This window comes from Cyprinodon variegatus, unplaced genomic scaffold, assembly GCF_000732505.1.
Source record: "Cyprinodon variegatus isolate N-32 unplaced genomic scaffold, C_variegatus-1.0 Scaffold0, whole genome shotgun sequence".
Taxonomy (NCBI): domain Eukaryota; kingdom Metazoa; phylum Chordata; class Actinopteri; order Cyprinodontiformes; family Cyprinodontidae; genus Cyprinodon; species Cyprinodon variegatus.
The window spans coordinates 4,114,296-4,139,907 of NW_015150453.1; the positions used below are offsets into that span (position 1 = coordinate 4,114,296).

The following is a 25,612-nucleotide window of genomic DNA, read 5'->3' on the forward strand; positions in this document are numbered from 1 at the left end:
TGGCACATATTAGCGACAGAGCAGACATGCCATGACATAAAATACAGATGCAAAGAGGTGATAAGAGAAAAAGCATGTTAGAAGGACAGAGAACAGGCAGGGTTCATAAGGATGTTTTTCAAATGTCCTAGAATTATCAGATTATACAAAGAAAATCTTGGAGTCTGTAGACTATGTGGTTTCAGGGGGAACTGAACCTCTAATCTGTGGCACTGTGGCCATTTTTCTTTTGCTTTGTTACCATTGTAGAAAATGAACTTAGATTTGACACTTGCAGGTTAAGAAAATGTTGGCATGTTCACGTTTATTTTAGTCCAATGAGAAATAAAAACATTCAGATAAATCTATCAATCATGCTAAAACGTTTAACTTTTATGAAATCTTTTCATGTTTGTCTTGAATCGTGAAAAAAAGATTATTAATGATTTTGATGTTATCATTTCTCTTTCTTCGCTTTAACACCAGATTTTTGGTTGTGTGAAGAATTTTTAACATATTTTCATTTACAAGTAATAGTTTATCAATTGGCTAGACTGCAGCCCAAAAGTAAACATATTCAGATATTTATCATTGTCAATTGATATAGGTAAATAAACATTCTCGTGTTTTTAAAACAGAAAGAAAGACTTTTGTTGTGTGATGTTATTTACATTGTTTTTCATTTTCTACTTTTACAGGTTTGGCCATTTTGTTTAAAACAGAGCCATCTGTCATTCAACCAATCTATAGGAATGGATAATCCATGAAACTGCCTCTCAGCTCTACACTATTGTCCCACTAATACGAACAATTAATATATGATCGTAGCGGAAAAGTTGGATAAATATATTTCAAATTCTGTTTAACAATATAGATGATCTGAACTGACTTAATACTGAGAGGTAGGGGCTACACAAAAACATAAGATTGGAAACCAATCTCTAATCGGTGCATCTCTATACCGTTCTTCTCCAGACAGAAATTTTTATTAAATAATGAGAGATGATTATCGGCAGCCAGACCTTGGACCCCGCCAATCCTCCCTCCTCGGAGCTTATAACACCTCAGAGTATCTGAGAATACTCATGCCCATGCATTTTGAGGGGGAGTTGAAGGCCCAAGCAGGATTTAGGTTGGAAGGGAGATGCAGAAAAGGGGTGAGAGAGATAGAGGCGAGAACCACGTTACCTGACAGATAATGTTATCATAGTAAGCCAATGCACGGGCATGAGGGACGTTAGGAGGGGTTTCGCACAGTTTCCTTACATTTGGGTGGGAGCCCTCAGCGATGGTGGACAGTGAGAAATTATCATTGTGCTGCTCCGATGAAGGCCGGTACTTACTGCTGGGCGCCGGTAGGGTGGAAGGGGTCGAACAGAGGGAGAAACCAAAAAAAGAAAATGTAAGAGATTTGAGACAGAAAAGTGGTGGAAAAAACAAACACAAACAAAAGAATAGGATATTTTGCAGAAAAACAACAAATTTGAAAAAGAGACAAAGAATGAGGATAATAACATTAAAGCAAGGACATAGGAGGTTGTTAATCAAGACAGATTATGTGGAAGAAAGATATAAGGTTGAAATAGCAAAATAAGACTCAGACAGAAAAAAAAATGAATGTAGTGGGTTGCATGAGGGCAACAGAGGGGCAGAGAAAATATAACATTTTTGGAAAAGGAAGGAGAAAACAGCATTAAAATCATAGAAAAAGCACCAAAGCAGCATTAGTAAAGCAGCTAAACATGAAAAACAGTGAGACAAAAGAAAAATAAACATTAACCTGTGATGCAACACAATGACAACAGCATGTTTCCTGGTTCTAAATTCATAAAGCATACATGTCTTTTTTGAATTCAAAACAAGTCTGAGAAAATAACAAAAAATATCTTTATGATTTTATGCTTAATTTAGCTTTACATTTTCTTTACACACATCATAATGAACACCTGTTTACTTAGAGATGGTTTGTTTCTTTCGGTTAGAAGCTTCTAGGCAGCTCTTAGCAGACAGATCAGTGCACACGTCTTTAGTAAAGTACAGGTAAATAATTTAAAGAATGGAACAGTGGGCCTCTTTGGCTTAAACCCCAAAACAGTCTTCGAGGAAAATGAGAATACAAATCAAGTCCAGATCTCAGTCTGATTAAAATGTAATTTAAATTATTCAGTACATGAAAAAAAAAACTGAAAAATTCCTTAGTTAAAAGTGAGAAATGACTAGAGAAATGACCAGACTAATGTCAGGGAACCACAGATGGTTAAAAGAAGCATCACACTAAATAATGGCTAATTCTAATTTTTACGGGATTAGTAGAAAACGTATTGTATTATTTAGATGAATTCTCAGTGGGTAAAACAAATGTAATACTTTGTGCTTACCAGCACTTGAATCAATTAAGAAAATGGAATGTCTTGATTTTAACAGGACTATCTACTTGTGTAAACTGACCTTAGACCTCTGAATATATTAATTTGATTTTTCTTCATTAGCTTTCTGTAATGAACTGCTTCAGCTCCTGTGATTATAAGATCTATGCTACAGTCTAACAGCATATTTTTTTCTAAATGTTACCAGACTACTTTTAATCAGACACTGACTGTTTGTTTCCCTCCATCTCACCTCGGAGGAAACAGATTCAGGAAAACCTGTTTGAACTCTTTCAGATTGCTGCTCCTTCCTCTTCATCACAGATTTTTCAAAGCAAAGAGAAGTTTGTCGCAGAGACCAAATCAAACGCTAACTATGTTGAGAGCAACACCAGTTTTGTATATTTTTCTCTTCTCTCTGTCATTTGGCTCCCCATTCAAATGAACGATTTCTGTGAACTCTTGAAGGCACAGAGAAACATCATCCCACATCTTCTTTCTGATGTCAAGTTGTGACTCTGCTTTTCATCATTTTCATTCCCTAATCTCATGTAGAGTTAAAGATGATGCGGTCTTACCACTTCTCTGATCTGCATGCAGATATTGCAGGTTAGATTTAAAGAAGGGACTGTCAAGACTGAAGAAATTCCCTGCTGTACTATAAGCATCTCAGGCTTTACTGCCACCCCCCACCAGGCTTAGCTTGTTTATTATATATTCTAAGGGAGAGATATGAACTAGTGACATTGATAAGTTTGAAAGCACAATGGTGAGCCCCTATGGTCGATACATAGACACATATGCACTAGTTGGTCACACACAATGCTAAAAATCACTGCCTCTCTTTGCCACTCTCCAATAACGTCTTTGCATAATATGTAACACAGAAATGGTCAAACGAAGTTAGTATGTTTTGTTGGGTTTGTTGCAACCACAGCCAGTAGACAACCCAAGGACCCTTTACATGGTCGTTGTTAAAATGCCTTGTTCGTCATGATATAGGCAAGATGTGCTGAACGCAAGTATTGGTTCTTTCCAATATGGCACTTGAATTGAGATGGCAGCTAAAGTGACGAGTAAATAACATATATATATGAAACTGATCAAAATGAAATTAAAGTCTAAATTTGTCGATCACTTAAACCTTTTGGTGCATGTGGAGCATTGGATAATAACTGGTCAGTTTTAAATGCCTTGGTCCTTAAGTGTTTTGTTGGTTCCTAGTTGTATTAGTTATGATGATATATATCTTGATTTTAAATGCTCTATTTAAGATTTACTGGCTGCACTTTTACTGTAGACAACCTATATTTATTATTTATTATTTTTTTATTTAAAACAGTGCTTTAAGGGTCTGCCTTCTTTACAATTCATAGTTGGAATTTAATTATTGTCAATAATATTTTAAAATAACATGTAAATTATTACTCATATATTACAATATTCTGTCTACTTAGAATTCTTTTTTTTTACTAAAACACAGTGGGCTGCCTTTGGGCTATCCTGGAGACACCATCCACTGGGTTTAGCCAATTTGCTGTGGGAAACCTTGTGCTGTCAAAGATAAAGCAGTTATAATGGAGAGGAAGAGATAAAGATGAAGGTTTCCTATCCCCTCGTTCAGCTTTGGTCTCCTGCTTGGCCCCTGTTGAACATATATCAGCTAATCATCCTGTATGTAAAATGTGCCAAGAATCTCCTTTTAATTCTATTCATTCTTGCTACATTTGTTAGGATTTGTGAGGGAACATCAAATCACAGACGCATTATATGCTGCCACCACAGGTATCCCGACTGTGTTCCTACTAAACATTCTTACCTAGAGCTGTACTTCTTAAGCGATATATGACATCTTTAAACAATGATTGCAGTTAACCCACATTCTTCTGACTTTTCTTCCTCTTTACTCTGATTCCAATGTCTACAGTTTTTTCTTTAAACTTTAGCTTCTTGATCACCAAGATCTATAGAAGGTTTAGTCACAAAACACCATCAACAGGTCATACATGCCATTTGCAAGCAGAATTTGAATTTAAGGCCAATATAATTTAATAGCCTACCAAAAATGCACATATTAGCATTTTCTTTCCCCGGTCTCCGTTAATGATCCAACTACGACAAGCTATGACAAGCCCAATAATAGCACGCAAAAGACCACTTCCAAAAAATGTTAAGACCATCCACATTCACAGGTTTTTGAGATCTTCATGCAGAGTGTAATTCGATTTACACAATGTATAATTTAAGCTGTTTTGAGTTTATTTTGTCAGAAGATATAGTTTGTATCTAATGGAAATTTTATAATTTTGAGACAGTTTTGGAGCCATACAGAGATAAAACTTACAATGAAGATGTTAAAGGCTGCTACACGATTGTTAGCTGCAGCATTACTTATTAATATCATCTGTCTCAGAGTTGTCTAATAGGGGTCCTTTTCATCTCTTTGACTTTTATATTAATATTTTAGGTTAATTGTATTATTCTTGGGTCAGAAAAGCCATTTGCATCCGTATTTCAACCATACTGATTTTTAGATAAGTTGGAAGACTTAAGGTTAAACCTCCTTCTTTATTATTCCATCTGCTTTGAGAAATACAAATTATTTATGGCACAAAAACAGTCCTACAGTATTTTGTCACCACCATCAGGAGTAACTCCACCATATTTTTTTGGTATTATGGTGATTTCAATCTCATTTAATGTACCTCAAATGACCATAAACACTACTTCCAAAGTCATAGACTTAGTCAATTTAAGCAGCTCCAAATTCGCGAAGGTAAATGTTTTCCCTGTGGACACTGATGCTGGTGTTCCAGTATCTTCCATCCTATGGAAGATGGACTCTCGTTGGTTTCTGTGTTGCTCCTGAACTTTCGGATGCCCTTTCACCTCAGCACGGCTGTTTTAGTCTGATATATGAATGATGAGCGCTATCAGTAGGGATGTCCCGGTACAAGTTTTTCATTTCCGATACGATACTGATATTGCATCTTTGAGAACTGACCGATACCAATGGTGACTCAATACAATATCAGCACAAATCATACACACTTTTAATACTTATTTTGTGGAATTTTCGATAAGGATTGTTGAAGTGATAATACTCAAACAAACAACAATAGTCAACAACAATGGGTATGAGAATAAATGACCTATCAGAGATATTAGTTGTAAGCCGATATTAGTTTTTTACCTGATATCGGAACAATATCTGATATCCATATCAGATTGGGATATTCCTAGATATAAGCCGTTCTGTGTGGAATAGTTTTCTAAGACTTATGACTTGTCTGTATCTGCTTTCCAAGGCACTGACCGGAGCCTTGTAAAAAATCTCTAAGCTATGTTTAAAGGATGGAGCAGGTTGGAGTTTCAAGTATTCATGAGGCTTTCTGGCACCAAACACACTCCTCTGAGTGTTTCATGCTGAGTTTTTCTCCCCATAGCCGCTCTCTCTTCTTTATCTTTCACACATGGTTTCCTTTCTTCATGCAAATCTCTCAGTCACACCCGAATCTTCATCTCGCCCTCTTTTCTGATTTCCTAATCTGCAGTCCTCCATTTCTTCCTCTTCCCTTGCCTCCTTCTCACTCCTCATCTCAATTTCTTAAACCCCACCACTTGATGAGGCAGTGTTTTCTCTTTCATGCAGCACCCCACCGCTCACACCCCTCAGGTTGCACAGCTGTATGTAGGTCAACTCCACCTCCTCCGCCCGTTTCCCGCTCCCCTCCCCTCCCTTCCCCTCCTTCTTTTCAGGCTGCCCTACTTTCAGCTTGATCCACAGTCCCAATGACATCACCCTTGCTTTCCTTTTTTTCTTTTTTATTTCTGCAAGCCAGCATTATGGATGCTTCCACTGCACCACTTTTCCTCCTTGCCACTGAGTTTAATCTCCACCACAGCTAGCATGATATCCCTCCCTGCGGACCTAAAAATAAACCATGCAGCGTGGGAGATTGTGATGAGGTCTTGGTCCTTTGGATCCCATTCGCATCCGTGGTGCTCAGTCTCTGGGCTTCTGCTCATCCACTTCAACAGCTCTGTTACCACGGAGATCAGTATAAAACATTGGTACTGGTGAAGTGAGGGCAACACTACCCCTACCCACTCCTTTTTGTATTCAGTCCGCCTTTCAGTTGGACTTTTTACTCTTTTTCTCCTGCCACCTTTCTGACAGTCTCTTACTTACTTACTTAACACAAAGTGGGATGCATAAAATTTAGCGTTTTTAGCTTTCTGCAAAGTTTTGAAGTTAAAGCACAGTAAGAACCCTGTTTTTATGTGTAACTATCTACACTTTGAACTTTTACAATGTTGTCAAGTCACAACCATTCATTGTTATGGCTGTTTTTTAGCTGGTATTAATGCAGCTGTTCTATAATACAAATGGAGGTTTGTTAAAAGCATTGGTAAACAAAAAAATTTGGCACATTGATCAGATCAGCAATTAATTGGTGGAGAATTTTCAACCAGGATGGTTGTAAAACAATACTTAGAGCTTTGATCATCCTGTCAAATCCATCATCCAAAACTGGAATGAGGCACCTGAGCCACCTTAAGTGTAAGACTGCTGAAGGAAACTGATCAGAGAAGCAAAGGATATTTACTAATATGATAAAACATATTAGTTCATAACATTAACATCTATGGACTACGCTGTGTTCCAGGGTAAGAAATGGTAAAAAGCAGTGGTTTAAAAACCACAACTTGTTTTACTTCTTAAAGTTAAGAGGCATTATGGAGCGACCCAAAACAGGTCACACCAATAACATTACAGTATTATTGTTTAAAGCAGGACATGTCATGTGAGGAAAGCAAGAGCTGCAAGGCCCACAGCTAAGCCAAATAAACATGGCAATGCCGGAGGACGTACGATTAGCTGCTGCTATCACACCGGTTTCCCAGAATCCACAATTTCTTCTTTGAAAGAGAAAGAAGAACCAAAAAGCCTCAGTTGTTATTTCTCATGGCATCTCCTGTTATTTCATTTTGCATCCCGATTGGTTAAAAACAAACTTCTGTAGGTGGGTGCTAACTAAGCAAGATCGATACCGTTTGGAACTAAACGTGTGCTCTACACATTATGGCTTGCCCGGATATTAATACTAACATTTGGCAATGAATATATAAAAAATTATGAATTGTTTGTATGCATGTTCTTATGCTGAAACACTTTGTTGTTATGACTGTGCTATCTAAATAAAATTTTTGATACAACTTTCTTTTCTTTTTATTAAAAATAATTTTATCTTCATTTTATATATAATCTTTATATCTTAATTACTATTTTTTATTTTTTAATTATTTGTGTTGCCTTTAATCACCCTGCAATATACTTTTCCATTTTTCCCCTCATGCACAGTACTTTAAATGGTATTGCCACTGAAATGTGCAATATAAATAAATTTGCCTTGCTAACTGGTTAAGGCAGCTGGTAAGCTGGCAGGGTGTAGAGCTCACTGACGGTGTCCAGCCCAAACACAAAAAAACTACTACATTTTTCTGCTATAGAAAAATCCAATAATGCTGCTTGGTAATATTTCCAGGCCAAAAAAAAAAAAAAACGTTCTTGGAACCTGGATACTGAAGGAGCACCATATCACCATATATATATAAAATATATATATATATAAATCACTTTGCTATATTTTATGTTATTCTATTAGATGGTCAAATCAACTTAAAAATATTTACTTTAATAATGTTTATTTTCAGAACATAACCTAGTTAATGTGCAGCTTCTGCAACCATTTCTTCTGTCAAACTCTTCAGTTCTTTTAAGTTCACTTGCTGAATAATGAAAAATGAAGCATAAAACTGGATCTCCTCTCTGGTGGATTTTGAGGAATCTCATAAAGATAATGGAAGATGTAATAATGAGAATAATTCATTAAATCTTTGACAAGGCTCGAACAATACAAATAATCTCCTACACAGTTTCATTGTTTATATACAGTCTTTATTTCATATAGTTTTAACACGTGCCTTTTCTGTGTCTTTTATTCAGGCTAATTCTTACTCAGTTCTCCACAGTGCTTTTCCAACCTCCTCCCTCTTTGTTTTCTTCAGTTCATCTTCCCTTCAACTCCTCACCACCCTTACCAAGCTGTACACTGTCCTTATTGATCTAGTCCTTCTGACCCATCCCCCTACTCAACAATCCAAATAATGTCATCGTTTTTCTTCCTATTATTGTTTCTGTTTTGCTTTTAAATTCACTCTAAATGGTTTTATTACATTATTTTATCTTTGCTCAGTACTCAGGATTTATATTACATAAAAGATTACCTTATGAAAGTTTAAATGCTAGAAACATTTTCATATTGGTACAGTCCTGTTTAGACTTTATTAAAGTATTTAACCTTTTAAAAAAATATTTAGTCACGTTATCTAAAACCTGTAATATCATATAGTGGTTAACAATACTGTATGTACATAACATTATCATTAAATATTCTGTTAATTTCTAGATACTAAGTGAAGAGATGGTCCTGTGCAGCTAACCTCCTAATCAGCGGCGGGACAGTGGTGCTAATTTTGGCAGCTGTAACACTGAATCTTTTAGTAACTAATTGCTTTTCACTTTCTGATTACTTATAAATCAGTAATTTTTTGTCTGAACAGCTTTTTTTTCTATCTTGATAAACTGTAACCAGGGGTTTGTTGCAGTTTCTTTAACTGAACACATAACTGCAAGAAAGACTTTCGTTATTGTTTTTAATGATGGAATTAAAATATTTTAATACATTTTTTTTGATGGGAAATTAGATCAGTCGGTGAACAAACACCTACCACCCTTATGTTTGCAACTGAGGGGCGAACTTTAATTCTTCAAATTCCTCTGACTCATTCTTTCACGCAAACACAGCTGTGATAAGTTCCAGTAATGGAAAATAATTCCTGCAATAAAATTGCAACAGACTCCAATAATGCTCTCTGCCTTTTCTTTCTGCTCCCCTATGAAGGACTCACGCAGTTGGTTTCATTCACTGTCTTTAATTCCATTTTCAAACTTATTTCAGGATTCTTCAATCCAATCCACTTTTTTTATATAGCACAACTTCAATAAACACAAGGTTTCGGAAGAGTTGCACAAAAAGACAATAACTAAAATAAAATAATAACTAAAATGAAATAATAAACTAAAATGAATAAAAATAAATAAAAGTAAATAAAATTAAATAAAAGCACTGCCCGCAAAGGATAAAAAAATGCATGTGTAAACATAAAATCTTTCCTTTATCCTGAATAAATTTCTGATAACTTACAAAAGTAGCTATCCTGATTCCAAAATGTAGCACAGGTTTAATTGCAAATGCTATGCAAAAAGCACTTTTAAGTAAAATCTTGAGTCATGCACTGTCTGCACTTAAGATAATCAAAAATAATCATATTATTTTCTCCATGCAGCTCGTCCTTTAAACTAATCAGGTTATTTTCTCCTTTTAAAGAAAGATAAGATGTTCCCATTTAGGGGGTCTGAGTCCTTAATTATCTAAAGATGGACTGAAGTTAGAAATCAGGCTAGACGGTCTCAGTGAGATGTTTTATTTTCTGTGGCAACTTGAAATTCATTGAACTTTGTGATATTTGTATCGACTGCGACCTGCATTTTTGGGGAAAAATATAGACATTTACAAATTTTTCTTTTGCAATTTCTTTTCTTATTTTCTTTTGTCTGTATTATTTAGTTCATTATTCTTCAATGCAGGGGTCTTCTTTCATATCTCATCTACATTAGGATTATCTTTAGCGATGTATAGAAAAAAAAACAGATACATTCCCATATAAAGGAAGAGCTGTGTGGCTCACTGGTGAGACTGGAACTGGGCTTAGTTGTAAGTAAGTCTAAGCTGACCAGTAAGACACTACTGCACCTCTGCTTTTTCTCTGCTAATGTTTATTTACTGAAACAGAGGATTATTTATGGCTGACAGTTCAGTTACTAAAACAGTGTAAAGAATCTATCCTCATCTGCTTATTCACTGCATTCTCTTCTTATTACTTATTCTGTTTATTTTAGTTTCATTCTCTAGCACTTTGATATTTTAAAATGTGTGAGACTTTGTGATGTGCATTAGAATTATTATAGAATACTATTATCATTAAAACTGCAGGTATTTATATAGTTAATCTGGAGAGAAGAAGATCTGAATTTTTTTACTTTTACTGATCCTTTGACTTAAACAGCAGTTAGAGCGCTGCCTTAATGTTAAAATACGCAAACATGCAACTATTTCTTGTTAGCTGTTGAAAAAAGGTTGAAAAAAAATCTTATGTTTTAGTTTTCCTTTGATAGAACACCTCAAAGTCCTCGTCTCACCTGCGCTTGCGCAACTTCTTGTTCTCCGTCTTCAACACGTGGAGCTTCTTGGCGAAGCAAACGATGATCATGAAGAGCAGCAAGAGCACCAAGGCTGAGGCGCCCACGGCGAGGCACATCACCTGGAACTCGGTCACCACCGATTCGCAGCGCGCACCTTTGTGCCATATGTAATCCTGGACATTGCATCTGAAACAAAGAAAGGCACGAGGGGCATGGTTAAAGAATCAGTTGAAAGGAAAAGGTGTAAATAAAACACATAGAGAAATAAACAGGGTTAGATTTAAACATGTCATTTTCAGTTTTATGGGTATGAAGGTTCAAGTATTTAATTTCTATGTATTGAATACATATATACAATTATTAGGAAAACTAGACTGTTGATACTAGTATAAGATTAAAAATTGGTGCTATATAATTGAACTGAAGTGAATTGAATTGGAGCATAGATATACATAAACAATATCAAAGTAGAATTGTATTAACAATAACTAAAGACAGACAATTGTTGTAGCCCACCACTTTGGGAAGGAATGATAAGCCAAAAATAAAACCATTTAAAACACACAATTAACTCTTTTCTGGCTCTTCATGTCTGTGTTTTCATATTAAATGATAAAGTGACAGAGCAATTAAAAACAGTCTGAACAGACATATTATACATGTTTGTAAGGGATGCCAGAAGAAAATTAATTCCCTGTAAAAAGAAGGACATTTCTGCAGAGTTGTGCATGACTTCAGTTTACTAAATCCCCCTCTGAATGAACCCCAAGACATGTGGAACAGTCTATGGGAAAGATGAGACCAAAGTAAAAATGTTTGACCATGTTTATTCAAAAACAGAACATATCATATCTGCATAAACATCCTTTACCAACCATCAAGAATGATGTTAGTGGCCTGATAATAAGTGTTTATTCTACAACCTCTGGGCACGAGAAACTTGCAGTTATTAATTTCTACATGAGCTCCCTGTAAACAAAGGTATTGTCAGATCTAAGGCAATCTGTCATCTGTCGTACAGACAATCTATAAAATGGACGGGAATTATTATCAGAAGCTGGGCTTTAAAAACATCAGCAAATCTTCAGCAATTTGGCACAAAACTACAGTTAAGATGTTGAAATAACCCAACTAACATAAAAAATTCAACCACAAATTGTTTGGTAGGAAGAGAGCTCTGATGAAATTCATTTCTACACCCCTAATCAACTGAACCCATTTATAGAAGAGTGTGAAAAATTGGCAAAGTCTAGCAGAATTATCTGCTAGAAACTGCTTTATAAGGGTTGATTCTCTCACTATATGATCTGTAACTGCTTTCATGTAGTGGATGTTTGAAAAAAAAATTGTAGTATTCAAATGTATTACATAAGCCCATCTGTAAAGTCATTCATGGAATAATGGCAAGTGAACAAGCAAACACAAGGCAGCTTTAACTCACAAGAGTGCACCCAGCTGCCATCAAAAATACACAATCAGAAAAGACATTAATGTGATTTAACACAACGCATATGTGGACTCACACAAGATACACACAGAGCCCCATGCTGCTTTCATAAGTGTCTGTTAAAGTACAGAGTTTGCCTGGGGAAAGGAGCCATAGAGACAGATGGTTCAGTCAACCCGATGTTGGGTTTGAAAAATGACAAACCTATATCAGTAATTAAACTAAAGTGCTACAGAGCAACATGTTTACTCTGTGAGATCAATGTATCTATAGAAAGTAATGTCACAGTTACAGTATGTGGGGATGATGCCTTTTAATAAGTAATTCTGATTAGAAAAGTCCTATAAGAAAAGCAGTTACTGCCATTTAATAAATAGAACCTCTGCTAACATTTTTCTATATTTATTAGATTCTCTTTTACCAGAAAAAAAGGCAATAAATAAAGATTATTAATACAACTTTGCCTTCAAAACAATTAATTATCCAAAAATAAATACATCTATAGACAATTCAAGTAGTTTAACTAGAAACTTGCGTCATACTATCTCAGTATTTAGCTGTAGTTTGTTTTCTTTGGGACACCAAAGAAACTACTGTAACCATCAACTAAAATGTGTGTACTCCTGAATGGGCTCTTGTATAACTGTCCTCTGCTTGTGCTGTTTTGGACTATTTTTATAGGATTTAAGTAGAATTATTTGGTTTTGTCTGAAGGGAATTTCATTTAGATTAAATTGGATTCAGAAAAAGGGGTGGATCGCTCAGGTGCCCTGAGGCTGCAGGTCGTCTAGCACTACCCAGCACCACCTTCACCCTGATCATACATTATCACTGGAACATTGATTATAAGGGATGTGTGTTTTCTGCAAAGTTTGCACCAGACAAAATATATATTGAAGGCTAAATATTCAGTGAGGGCCATCAGTGCTTCCCTCACTAAATAAGTCAATTTATATTGGTCTGATAACTGACCTGGACCCTTATTTTGGAGATTTTTTTGAGCATATCATTCTAGAATGACACCCACCCTAAAGGTAACAGAGCCAAAAGAGGATATATCAATCCTAATTCCAGCTATAACAAATAGAGTTTGATGGAGTAATGTAATTTTAACTGCTAAAGAGGCCAAAATATTAATTAAAGCACCCCAAGAAGAGCAAATAAAGTAATTAACAGCTGTAGAAGTACAAATTTGTTGGTGTAATGATGACTAAAAATAAAATTAATATGTTAACAGTAGAGATGCTGCCGACTTGTTGTTCTTAAATGAATGCTCTGTGGTTCTGAGGGCTTTAGACTTAGACAACTTTTATTGTTGAAATTTCATTTTGTACAGCTTTCACACAGTTTATTGACATGACTCACACAGCTATTGGGAAAACCATTAAATACAATTGATAACATAACATACAAAATAAATAAGTCATGGTAAACTTTATCTGATGCTCTGAAGGATGTAGGTTTAAGATAACTATTTTACTCAAAAACGGGCATGTTAAATTAGTCAATACATTTTTTTTTCTAACAATATAAATAACAGCCCACTAGAGCATTAGCAAATATGTCTGCAGAGGTTCTGAATGTATCAAAGGGTGAGAAAGTAAAGTAAAGGATCTGTAAAAGCTTTTCAGAATAATTCTCCTTATATAATAGATTTGCTTGATACCTTTGCATTATTTGGAAGTAGTAAAGAAATATTGATTATATTTTTTTGGCACGCATACTTTACACTTACAAAAAATATAAAAATAATAAAAATAACCGAATTTTATTGATCTCACATTGGAGAAATGTACCTCTGCATTTAACCTATCCCTTTGGGGAGCAGTGGGCTGCCATCGTGGGGCACCCAGGGAGCAATCAAGGGTTAAGGTTCTTCCTCAAAAGACCCAGAGCGGCAGTGTGTGAGAGTGGGTTTCGTACTCACAACTTCAGGAAGCTATCAATGTAGAACCATTAGTGGTGCAAAAGTCCACTAAGCAACAATCCCATTGTTGGAGAAATAAGATAAAACTTTTAACATATTAACAAATATTTCATATAATATATTGCATAAATTGTATTTATGCTCATAATTTAGGAGGAAAACTAAAATCAGAGAAGATTCTCACAAGGCTTTAAATCTTTTTGCCAAAGAAATCTTCTTTGAAATATGTTTGTAATGCTTTGAACCTATTTGATGAGAAAATGAGGTATCAGGGTAGTTTTAAGTGAGAACTGAGCACAAGTTGTACTGCTTTCTCTTCACTCTCTCTACTACATGTCTGTGGTAAGAAATGGATAAAGGTCTGAAAAGTGAAGAGATTTTGAGGTTTGCTGATCCTGTGCTTTTCCACTTGCCTACCTTCTAAGCTCGGTCTCCTGAATCCTTCCTGAATATCCTTCTTTCATTTGCCAGCTGAGAGGAAGCGCTGGCCCAGAGCCAGGAGACATTTTGAGTGTGTGGGCATGTGTGTGAGGAGGAGAGAGGAAAGCGATGGAGCCTGATATCACATTTTCAAGGAGACTTCAGTGTACTCAACCTCTGAGTGTTTCTGTGTGTACAAAAGACGAGGTTTATGTAAGTCAGTATGAGACAGTGGGAGGGGGATATCGGGGGACAGAGGGAAATAAAAAGATATAAAGGAGGAGAGAGGGATGCAGAAAGGATGAGGGATGACGATGTGGTGGTCACCATAGCAACCCAGCTGAGCGGTAAACGGAGCAGACGCTGAGCTGACATGTCATGCCTTCACAGGAGAGCGCCTTGCTGAGCCAAAAAAGAAATCCTCTCATCCAGTTGAACATTTCTCCTTTGTCTTCCTCCCCTTCATTCTCTAATCATCTCCTGCTGTTTGTCTTATTGAACATTTATTTTCCCACTCACTGCCTCTTATTTGCAATCCTACTTTCCTGATGAGGAAATAATGGATAGGATAATGAGGAAGGAGAAGTCATCAGGTAACTTGTATTGATATTAGTTTATGCATAAAACACTATTTTCTGTCATTAAAACTTTTTTTCTTTTTATTTCAGTGTAATTAAATGAGGTCTGCTGATGGAGCAGCATCAATGAAAGCAGTGCCAGTAGGTTTCATAGACGTATTCACTGAGTCAAAGCAAATCAATAGTTACAACCTGGATACTTTTGAGTCAGTGAGGTGGAGGTCAATAAACAAATGGCCGCCTGTTACATACAATCCACACAGAAAATTCAAGACTTAGAATCAAGTAACTGCTTTTGTTCAGATATCTTTGTCATTTTTTTTTTGTTGTTGCTTTCACTAACAATTTCCAGTAACAATTTCAATGTCTGTGCTGAATAATGAGCACATGTGATGTGAGTTAGTTGCTATAACTATTGACACTGACAACATTCTCAAGTAGCTAGTGAAAACTAGCAAGTCTCTGTAATATGTTGATCCATTATGTTGAACATCTCATTCACTCTCTCATTTTCTGGAAGTCAATTATTCCTTAACATGTTGTCATAAACAGAATTTTCTTTAAAAAAAAATGAACCTTGTGTTTTCTCTTAGATACATTGTAAACACCAGACTGCAGTGAGGTGCATAAAAGTAACTGAGACGTTTTTTTTTACACATTGCCCACAGAAAGATTGTTGTATTAAGTACAGCCTGTAAGCTCTTATTGTGGTGGGAAAAAATCACATATTTGAGTCCAAAACCAGCTTGTCAACAGACAGAATAGATTTGTGCTAAAAAAATCAAGCAAAATTAATCGGTAGAGTAACAGTCATAAATTTAAAACATGAATGTATTATGTATTTTTCTTTGAATATATTAAATACTACTATGTCTTCCAATCCTAGAATGAAAGGGCAAATAAAGTACCAAATGAAGAACTGCCATTCCTGCAATTTCAAAGATTATAAAGGGTAAAATAATAATTCTGTCAACAGAAATAAACACTTATTATTACTGAAAAATTAAAGGATTGAATATAATGAGTTTTAACATTAAGAGAAATATCTTATTATTTGTATATATAAAAGAACATTTTCCATTTAGTGATCTGCATATCTCTTACTCATCAACCCCATATTTAGGATAAAAATACATAGATAAAGCATATTAAACCTCAAAAAATTTTATATAGTTATATAGCATAAATTTTATTTATTTTCATACTTGAGGATATAATGAAAGCTAATTCTTTCGAAGATTTAGACAGTCTTGGCAATGATGTCTTCTTAAAATATGTTTGTAATAATTTTCACCTATTTTTAGCTAAAACGTGTACCCATGATTTTTGTGCATTATTAGAACAGGGCCTGACAGGATATATTTTTTCAAAATCTATTGTTTAAAGATGACTTTTTAGATGTGGTTCACTGAGCCTTATTAGCTGTGGAAAACAAGATTAGTTTCTATCTGTTTTCTTTTTTTTCATTTTGAACTGAGGCAGTTAAAGACACAGTTAGAGCACCAACTTGGTGCTCTAACTGTGTCTTTAACTGCCTCCAACACAGGTCTAGCATAGAAAATGTTCGAATGGAAAAAAAAATCCCTATTAGGTACGAAAAGCTTTACTAATATAAAACATTTGTTGTTATAGGGTTTCCTTTTAGCTGTGGCTTAAGAGTAGGAAAAGCAGACTGCCTTTCTAAGGACACACAGGATGTATCATAACAAGGTCCTCAGAAGGCGAAAGGTAAAAAAGTGAACAGAAGGTAAGAGCCAAACAAGCTGAACCTGAACTGACAGGAGAGGGCATACAAGGGTGCTGAATATATCAGCATGAAGACCAGATTTCCCCAAAAAAAGATGAGCTATTTTTAAACATTTCCTGCCTAAGGAGAATATTTTATGCAAGGATTGCAGAGAAGGAAGAAAAAAAAACTTAGTCAAGCATCCAGAAAAGGCTGGATGTTTGTCTGAAAGGCCAGTAGAGGACAGGAGAGACCTGGAATCTCCCAGAGAAAAAAAAAAAAAAAAACATAAACTGGGATTCTGGCACATTTGACTTTCTCATTCGCTAGGGGCTTTGGGAGGGAAAGGGAAACCATGGGTCAAGCTGAGTGAAGGATTAAAAAGTTGGAATAGATTTTATATAAGGTTTACAGAGAGGAGGAGGAACTGCTGGAGTTTGATCTGATTCTACTAGAACTTTAAACAAGACAGATGGACCTTTTTTGGTTTTATCTTCATAGGAAACTATGTGTTCATGGCTGAGTCAGAATGAGGCAAACTCTAAGGAAAATAGCTAAGGGAATTGATTAGTTGCCATTGCAAAATGTCCTGCTTTCAGTCTTTACATCACTGGGTGGAGGTCCCTCTGGTGAATCAGTGCACCAGAGCTGTGAAGGAAAAGGGAGAAATGTCCCGTAAAAATTAGCTAAAGAATTTTACTAGAATTTGAAGAAATAAAAAAAATCTCGGCAAGTTAACTGTTGTTTATAGAGGAAAAACTCTGGATTTTATAAAAATAAAATGAAACCAGGTGCAAATATTTTAAAACTCTTTTACATTTTTACCAGTTAAAGGTAGAAGTGGAAAAAACTGGTGAATTTACATATTCATTCCCCACTATGGTTGCACTTTGAAAGAGAATGGCTCAAGTTCATACTAGCTCATTTGCATTAAGGTTAGGTCCACTCATTGAAGAAAGACCTGTCACTTCAGGAGTCCGATCAAAACTCAAACTCAACTGCAATAACTCTGTATAATAATCCAGCTAAGTAAGTATATATATATATATATATATATATATATATATATATATATATAAGCTATATGCACTGAATATACTGTATATAACCTATGTACCTTTTTCTTTCTTCCTTTGGCACCTTCTTCTTCTCTTATAAACTATTTGAACTGATGTAATGTGGAAATTTCTCCACTGTGGGATCAATAAAGTCAATCAATCAATCAATCAATCAATCAATCAATCAATCAATCAATCAATCAATCAATCAATCAATCAATCAATCAAATCAAAGTTACTGACCTTTAATGGAAAGAAATTACCTGTAAAATTGATACAGCAACAATGCACCTTAAATATGATAAAATTACAGCAGATTTTGTTATGTAGAGGGGGCATTTTAACCAGATTACCAACCATTATTGGTACACAACCTGAAACCTAATCAGCTAGTGTTGCTTAACTCTTCACTATGAGAACCAAAACACAATGAAAAAGCATGGCCCCCATATTTAGTATTTCTTGATGGAATTAGTGGCATTGCACTTATGATTCATATTTCAATAGTTTTGTGTTGACATCTTTCTTTTTTTAGGTCATTAGCAGCTGAGCAAACCTTTGGGAAAAACAACGATGCTTCCCTTCTTTAGGGCTCATCGATATTGTCCTCTAAATTAACACTTAATTTATAGCAAAGCAGCGTTACAGATAGCATAGGTATGCAGAGAAGTTAAAATGATATGTACATGCATGCAGTTTGTGAAATCTGTTTAGGAAAACATAAACACAAAATTTGATCTCATTTCTGTCTGCTTGTCACATTTACATATCGTTTCCAGCTGAGATGTCTACCCGACTCAGCTACATACCGTTATTCCTGCTGTTTTATACGCGAGGAGTCTGTCAAGGACGCAAATGACTCATTCAGCAGAGATCTGCAGATCTGACTAAACCCAAAACCTATTTGCATAAACCTCTGAATCCGTGGGGAGCAGTCACGACACCGTAAACTGCAAACTAATTACCGATTCACAGATGGGTCCCTTGTCACACTAAACAGCAACCATTCACGGAAACTTAAAGGGATGCTTTCTGCAAAACTGCTCCGCTCATGACCCTGACAAGAAGACAGTAAATCAGCTCTGGAGAAATTCAGTTTGCGCTTAGGAGGTTAAATATGGACGTGAACTCATCATATTGCAAAAGATAATAAAATATAGGGTTATTGGCAATCAGGAGGGAATTTATTTTGCAATCACATGAAAAAATATGATGTTTGGGAAACAATCTGAAAAGCCAAATTCAACCATGAATTACATCTTAGCTTTAACTAACAGCGCAATCTAATAGATATGAAATTGCACTGAATGTATCCTTATCTAATGCAACCTGTTAAACATATTTTAAGGATGACTGCATAAAATTACAAATTTGCTGGTAAAAGTGTCGATGATAATTCATTTTCTTATAAATCCACATTTTCCTTAATCCAGCAATAAACAGATCGATATGTGTATACCAAAAAAAGTTGTAAAACAATCCACTGGACTTTGTTTCCAAGTTTGAAGACGTTTCGCTTTCCATTCAGGAAGCTTTTCATATCAAAATGTCAGGAATATTGTTGAGTTTGAGGTTTTATACAGTAGCCCAACAAAGCCTTGTTTTTGTTTTGAAAACAGGAGAGCAGAAGACCTGTGGAAGTTAATCTGTGTCGCTGGGATTTGAATTAAAAATGCCACTGAAATTTAAATGTTGTATGTTTGTACTTACTGTTTCAGTGTTAAAATATATCCAGAACATATTTTTGACCTAAAAAGAAGTTCATTGTCATTATTTCTACACAGTTGAAATTTCATTTGTTATTTTCTCATCAAGCTAAAAATTCATATTACTATTTCAAAGTAGTTACATTTTCAATACTTATTTTTCATAAAAATTTTTCAGTGTTAAAAAAATCTGCATATAAAATAATTCAACCTTTCAAAATTCAAAGTCAATATTTTCAGCCTCCTGAGATTCAACTGGCTCTATTTCACTGTCTTAAATTCAGCGTCTAAATTCATTGTAAAAAGGGAAGGGTTACTTCAGGTCACAGACATTAGCAATGGATTGTGTGTCCAACACCCAGCCAATCCCGTTATGTTTTCTTAGTCACGTGACGTGACGCTTGTGGCGCTCATACGGAAGGAAAACCAGCATAACAGAGCCGGTCATGCAAGCTAACGCTAACTCAACGGTGAGTTTATTGCTTTTATATTTCTGTAGTTGTATTCGTCGGTTTCAATTTTTTTATTTGAAAAAAAAACAAGGTTTTAATGGGGTACTGTATAAAGCCTTAAACTCAACACTAATCCTGATATTTTGAATTGAAAAAGCTTCCAGGATGGGAAGCAAAAGCTCTTCAAACTTGGAAACAAAGTCCTGTGGATTGGTTTTTTTTTTGGGAATGACTAAGACCTGGATGACTAAGAATCTTCACCAGCACACTGATACGTGTAAAACTGAGTTCAGTTCTACGTTATTATCCTGGGATGGCTGCCGTTTCATCTGTCCATGAAGAGGAGGGACGTTTAGTAAAATACTTCAAGCCTGGTTCTGCTGGAGGTTTCTTCCTGTTAAAAGGGAGTTTTTCCTCTCCACTGTCGCTACAAGCATGATTAGTGTGGTTTTCCTTAGAAACTTTGAATCAATTTGATTGTATGATCTGGTGAACTGCAAAGTTCCTTGAGATGACATGTGTTGTGAATTGGCGCAATATAAATAAACAGAATTGAATTGAATGGGTAACATGCGAGCTAGTACCCGCCTTCCATAATACGCTTTCAGCCAATCGTAGCAGCTAATTGTGACGTTTTGTAAGCTGATAAATCAAAGTTTCTCCAAATCCTGTCTGAAGAAAAGCACAGACATCTTTCCCATCTACAAACGAACAAATTTCTTGTCTTTGCTCGTTTTTTAAACAAAAAATTGTCGCTATTCTATCTAAAACAGCGTCGACTGTGGTATCGACATGTGAGTCCTCCAGCGTAGCCATGTTTGTAATGCCCCTGCGAGGCCCTTGTTACTATCGTCATTCTACATGTTCCACCCGAAAAAAAACTGTTGGCATGTCATTGGTCCAATCCGCCAGTTGTTATGTGATGAATGTATCAGCAGAAGTCTGTCAATATGGATTTGTTGTGAGACTGAAAAATCAGATCTCGCGACAATCCATCTTGCAGCGCAGGGTTAGATTTCCCTCACTCCTGTTGTAAGCTGTTCATTGACTGTATTAAGCTTTATGCATCAAAATTTCAAAATCGAAATACAGTTTGTCTAAGTCTAAGTTCTGTCCTTTACACCTAAACTTCAATCAGTCTATGTCAACTTTGGGATATGTTAGGTGTAGACTTCCACTGCAGTAAGATTCCATTGGATGCAGTAAACAAGTAAATTATCTTAGCATACAAACTTACAATGTGAAATAATGGTCAGAAGGCAGCAGCAAAAGTAAAAAAAACACACAAAAAAACCCAAAAATTGTCAAGTACAAGCGTGAGCTACGAGAACAAGCAGAAGAGTGCTGCAGTTCTGTGTTGTGGCCACAGGGGGCAGTATCATTAGAAAACTCCATCACGAGGACAAAGTAATTATACATTTATTATCTATTTTAATAAACATGTGGTTCCACAGTTATTTGTTGTGTTCTGCTGTTCATAAGATGGTTACACACATTTATTTATCTTTTACTGCTCTAAATACCTCTTTTAGGGTTTAGGTGTACACTTAATGCCACTGTTTAAGCAGTTGACAATAATTAACAATTTTATTAAATAATATTTTCACAAAGTAGAAAAAGAAAATACAATTCCTGCAGGTAAGGGGACATTTCAGTCCAGGACAAAATGCAATCACCATTTGGTTCGGTTAATCTCATACAATAGCTAAAAACAAATTGTTTATGCAACCATATTTGGAAAAGGTTTGGAAATCATTTATTATGGTTTGATTTTCTTTGTCTCAAATTCCTGGCATAATAAAAGGTGTGTGTAGTTTTGATAGCCACTGCAAAAGGACACTTGATCTGATTTTGTGAAAACTGAAATTTCAACATTGCCAATGTCTGTTTCTAATGTCTCAAACTTGCCTCTGAGGACAATTACTGTGAACTAAATCATGCAAGCACCATTACAACCCTTAAAAAGCATCATTTGGCCTATTAGTCTCTCTCAAAACGAATAACTTCACTTTTATTGAAAAGATTTAAGATCCAATAAATTCCTTTAGCATCTGGTTTTGTTCTTCAAAAAAAGGAACAAAACTCCAGTACTTTTGATATGAAGATATCCAATGGAGATTATGTCCATAATGGTTCTATTTCAAAATAAGAGCAAAAAGCAGTCAGTGGTATTCAAAGCAGACAAAAAGCAGAGAGTGGATTTCATTAGAGCACATGATTGTGTTGAATGTTGCATAAGAGGCTGTGAAAATCTGTTTTCAGATGCAAACAGGTTCACAATCATGGCTGTGAACTGCAGAGACAACCCCGAAAACCTGCTGAGAAAACCTGCACAAAATGCCAAAACTTAATTCAAACAAATGTTTTTGTATGTTGTCAGGGATGAAGTAAGCCTAAAAGATCTCTCTTGGCAAAAACAAACGGTCCCTTTGCATGTGTGTGTTTGCCAGCCCTGGCCATAAATCTCCCCTGTGTTTGACCTCTGACCTGGCCTAACCTGGCTCCACCTCCCCAAGCTCTTTGACTTTAAATTGATCTCTAATACAACTATAATCTGTGTGTGTTTGTGTGTTTTTAAAAACAAGCACAAAACCCAAAATGGACACAAACGGCTGTTGCTGCTCAAAGCTCCTCTTAATTACATCAAGCTGCAGGACCCACACACACACATAAATTCGACCTGGCTCGCCTGAGTCGTTTCCATTCTGGCAAGCATTATGAGGTTCTGACTCATTCTCTCACTCAGTTTATTCTCCACCTCCTCTGTTTTTCTCTCTATCCACTTCTCACACTGTTTCAGAACATTTCTCCACTTCCTCTTGTTAATGCCTTGCTCTCTGTTTCTCTCTAAGCCCCATCAGTTTCCATTTTCCCTGTCTTTGTTTCTTTATCTTTCGACATAGGTCCAATATTATGTAATCAGAGAATGGCCGTATTACTGGCAGGAAGATGCCAGTTTAAATGCAAAAAAAACTTTATTTTTTTATATAACTGCAAGAACTTACTGTAGACAGGTGTACTGTGAACAACGATTGTTTGCAGCTGGAAAGTAAGGAATCACATTGCTGAAAAATGTAAAACTGGTTATAAAACTGCTAAATCTGAGCCTCTTCTTCATGAGACTCTCTCTGTCTCTCTATTCTTTCCATGCCACACACCCTCTGTCATTCCTTCCCTCTGTTTTCAAATCTCTTTCTCCCAATATGGTCCTGAGTTCTGCAGCGCCTGAGGTTGAAGAGGTTTATGACATTGTCGTACAGCATCTGTCAAGGGATCGGAGGAGCCAGCGCCGGAGATGCCAGAGATGCTTTAAAGAAGAAGATCAAGTCAAACTGTAGCTGTATGAACTTACTAAGAGCTAAAGAGTTGTGTGGAGAAAAAAAAGCTCTTTAAACTGATCCAAAGAGTCAATATTTCCATTGCTCTTAGTGAAGTTTAACATGTCCTGGTAAAGGACGTTATATGATTTGGGGAAAAGGAATTATTGCTAAACATACATATTATGGATCACAAATCTAAATAGTGATCAGTTTATCCACAGTTTTGGACAAGTTCTTACACATTCAAAACAGTTTAATTTTAGGTGCAAATGCTTTATTCAGTGGAGAACAGGATAAGTTTTCATTTGTATGTTTTGAAGTAACATGACCTGCATTTATATACTGATACTGCTGTAAGTAGCAATATTCTGATTCAACTTTTTAATTTAATAACGATAGTGCAGCTTTAAGAATTGACCAATAATGACCTGATACGATATCAGTACGTCATGCATAGTTTTATTTAGGGCTGTCCAGTCTGTAATTGATATTGGACATAAATAAAAAAGTAAAGATAATGGAAATCAGTCCAATATTAGTCAAAAAATGATTATGGGAATATATCAGCCTGCCACTAAAATGTCAGATATAAGAAAACTCAGAAACACTTTGCTTCTGTTAACTTTTGTTTAAAGTTTATGTAACTCTTGGGTACATAAGAAATGGGTCAGTTGTTCTCACACATGATGCTGTTAGCTTTTGTTTTCTGTTTGAGAAATATCACCTGATAAAGCCTTTTCTATCATTCCAAATAAAAAATAGGTAACCAAACTACGTACTATATGATAATTGCTAATATTGTACAACAGTCAATATCGGTCGATCCTCAAACCTGCAATATCTTTATCGTATCGGAAATGAAAAAAACTTGTATTGGGACACGCCTTCTTTTTTTACTTACTTTTTGTGTGGAATACCAGAAAACAATTTAATAATTGATATTACACAAACAGAGAACATTCATCAACAACAACAGGTATGAGAATCCACACATTCATGATGCAGGCCGAGATATTCCGATATTTTCTGGCTGATATCTGACCGATTCTCAATATTAATATTGGATTGGTTAAATAAAGGAAATTTAATTAAATCTGAGAAAAAAAGTATTAAATATTTTAAAATTAATACATATTATATCAGTAGATAGATGTAAAAAAAAAGTATGCTCACTTTTGATTTAATTATATCCACATAACAGGAGATGGAAACACAGCTTTTGAACATGTTTTGATGTAGAGAATATTTACTTAACATTGCTGATCAGCTGTTTCTCTTGCCAGTGTCCCATTAGAATCGCATTTCTCTCTCTATGCCTCTGGATGGCATGTACCATCACTATAGTATCTGACCTGATATGTACAACTTGCCTGATTGTAACATATTTATTAAAACCTTAGTCCATTATTGGTCTTTGCTCTGTGCTAGTTTGCTAACTCTATTTGTTGTTTATATCGGCCAAGCATACTGTAAACATGTGACGGCATCGCGCTGTGTATTGCCTGGCTCCACTGGATGGAACACATCTAATTTGCATTTTCTTTTTTAGACATTTTAGACTTTAAGACATTTTTAGACATTTCAAATTCACATGACTTTGGATAGAAAATTACTCTCAATCCTTGTTGTCATCAAAAAAGAATTATCAACTTAGTGTTAAGATGTATAATTTAATATTTGGAATTGTTTACATTAAGTTGGTCAATTTTAGACCCTCCCAATAATTCAAGAGATCAAAAACACAAGGGAGCGTGGTAGTGAAGAGGGTTTTGTTGTTCAAATGTGTGGTGTGATGATGGGAGGTAGTAAAAAGGATTTTTTTGACTTAAATGTTGCAGCCAAAAACCAACATTTTCCAAGACACGCTGTGAGTGTTTCTTGGATGCACTTTTGAAAATTTTTGAAGGCTGTAACATCAGATTAAATTAACTTTCATTTTTATTAAAGTTTTAATATATTTTAAGTTATTATTTCCTCCATATTTTTGCAAGAACACTGAAAAAATAATGCAACAGTTTTTGGCATTTACTTAAAGGTGCAGTAGGAGATCTTTTCTGATACATTTTTGACCATGTGGCTCAAAGATCTCCCCACAGCCGCTTAGCAAACAGTGAAATAGAAGGTCTGGAAGTGAAATTAAAATAAATAGTCCCTGCTACAGTGAGAAATCAATGAGTAATCCCAACTAATCACAAAAGACGGTCCGTTGTACACGATTGGTTCCTGACACGTCAATCATGTTCGTCTGCTTGTCCCTCCCCCCTGTGCGCTTACCCTGACACGTGAACGAATCAACCGCCCAAT

General features: G+C 35.6%; 1 protein-coding gene across 12 annotated transcripts in view; it reads right to left on the reverse strand.

Annotated features, from left to right (window-relative positions):
* cspg5 (chondroitin sulfate proteoglycan 5) overlaps nt 1–25,612 on the reverse strand; it is a 70,169-nt gene that overhangs the window by 11,451 nt on the left and 33,106 nt on the right. For 3 of the 12 annotated variants that reach the window (XM_015376769.1, XM_015376528.1, XM_015376915.1), the window contains exons 3-4: nt 10,672–10,860; nt 1,246–1,324 (exon numbers count right to left, since the gene is read on the reverse strand). In XM_015376769.1, coding sequence (XP_015232255.1) covers nt 1,246–1,324; nt 10,672–10,860 — 268 coding nt within the window. Of the gene's footprint in view, nt 1–1,167; nt 1,325–10,671; nt 10,861–25,612 lie in introns of all 12 variants that reach the window. The other 9 variants (XM_015376354.1, XM_015376186.1, XM_015376692.1 and 6 more) reach the window with 4 other exon arrangements.